Source organism: Ylistrum balloti, unplaced genomic scaffold, assembly GCF_031769215.1.
Source record: "Ylistrum balloti isolate Yb309-2 unplaced genomic scaffold, AGI_CSIRO_Ybal_v1 Utg370396, whole genome shotgun sequence".
Classification (NCBI taxonomy): domain Eukaryota; kingdom Metazoa; phylum Mollusca; class Bivalvia; order Pectinida; family Pectinidae; genus Ylistrum; species Ylistrum balloti.
In genome coordinates, this window is record NW_026782273.1 from 25,206 (window position 1) to 27,017 (window position 1,812).

The 1,812-nt window shown below is 40.1% G+C and overlaps 1 protein-coding gene across 1 annotated transcript; it reads left to right on the forward strand.

Moving 5' to 3' along the window:
* Positions 1–579: 579 nt before the first annotated feature.
* LOC132554357 (phosphonoacetaldehyde hydrolase-like) lies at positions 580–1,524 on the forward strand. Its single transcript, XM_060218662.1, has one exon. The coding sequence runs from the start codon at positions 580–582 to the stop codon at positions 1,417–1,419; it is 840 nt and encodes a 279-aa protein (XP_060074645.1). The 3' UTR covers positions 1,420–1,524.
* Positions 1,525–1,812: the final 288 nt, after the last annotated feature.

Consider the following 1,812-nt stretch of genomic DNA (forward strand, 5'->3'; position numbering starts at 1 on the left):
TAGATCACGTTTGAGGGTATTACTATGGGGACACTGTGTGGACTTAATGGTGACATCATGCCTTTTCGCGGTCGGGGAATCCATTCCTGGTCACTTTCTTGTGGAAGTCGATAAAAATAACACTGCGCCATCTTGGTACCATAATGACAAGATACCGAATTTAGATGTATTTAGATAAGTAAGTCAGCTCTAGTTAATACAAAGACTCTCTAAACTCTTCGACCTTGACACCAACAAGTTATATCGGACACTCTTTATCAAGAAACATTATCAACCGAAAAATTTGTCTAATATAGAGGTCAAGAGTATTAGGTAAATATATACAAACGGTGTCTCATGTAATGTTGGTCACACAAGAAGTTTGTCGGGGAACAAACATACCGCAGTGTAGAGGCGGACTAATTTCGGCTTTTAAAACGCAAATTTAGACCATTGTGAAAAAGGTAAAGATCAGCTTTAAAATTAGGTTCATGATATAGTTACGCCACCTGATTTCTGGAATTATGAAATATAGATCATAGGTACAATTCAGTCAAATTTGCGAATAATAATGATAGTCTTTACCACGTATTCTTGCAGATGGCATACCGTTTCCTACGTTCATACCGAGGACCAGTGAAGGGCGTTATACTGGACTGGAGTGGAACAACGGCTGACAAATACGTTTTAGCGCCAGCTGTTGTGTTCGTAGATGTTTTCGAAAAACACAAGGTACCTATCAGCATGCCCGAGGCACGGGGACCGATGGGTCTGAGGAAAGATCTTCACATTAAAGCCATCACAGAAAACAACGACGTAAGGAAAAGATGGCATGACGTATATGGAAAGTTTCCTGATCAGGGTGACGTAGACAACATGTTTAAAGACTTCGTTCCCATGCAGTTGGCGTGCTTGAGGAAGTACACAACTTTAATACCAGGTACAGCTGAAACCTGTAAAACTCTGAAGAATGAGTTTAATGTTAAGATTGGCAGCACAACAGGATTTCTCCGCTCAATGGTGGATGTACTATTGGAGGAAGGGCGGAAACAGGGGTATCACCCGGATGTAACTGTTGCTGGTGATGAGGTTCAAAATGGCGCCCGTCCAAAACCGCATATGGTATTTAAAAACATGGATCTGTTGGACTTGAATCCTATAGAAGCCGTTGTCAAGGTCGACGATACCATTTCTGGCGTCGGCGAAGCACTCGAAGCCGGATGTTGGGGAGTAGGTGTTGCTAAATATAGTAACTACATGGGAGTCGATAGTTTAGAAGAAGCCGATGCTCTCACACCTGAGGAGGAAGAAAAGAGATGTCAAGTCTCGCGGGATTTACTTATCAAATCTGGCGCTCATTACGTAATTGACTCTATTGCTGAATTACCAGAAGTTATCGAGGATGTTAACCGACGTTTAGCAAGAGGAGAGAAGCCGTAATTCATGTGTAACTTTCTTCGCCTTAAAACAACTATTACGACAGATAGATTCATATCGATTCACAAGGTCATGCGTCAATGGTTGTTTGAAGCGATATCCGGTTCATCATTCGTATACTTTGTTGTGGGATATCATTAAATCAGGAGCATTTTATGGCAAAATAATGGACGTAATCTAAAAACATATGTGTCCATAGCATTACACATTACTATATATATATATATCAGTGACTTGTAAATCATAACCAGTTATAGTTGTCTAATTCTTAGATACTTGGTAATTGTGTAACCAGCAGATGTAAACAAATTCTCTAACAGTACTTACATTCATAATTTGTGTGGGCAGATTGTTCTACTGATCAATGACTCTGAAAGTAAATAAGTTCCCTCTAAG

What these genes read in the sequence shown, in the direction of transcription:
- LOC132554357 (XM_060218662.1), top strand. Translation starts at nt 580, where the DNA reads ATGGCATACCGTTTCCTACGTTCATACCGAGGACCAGTGAAGGGCGTT.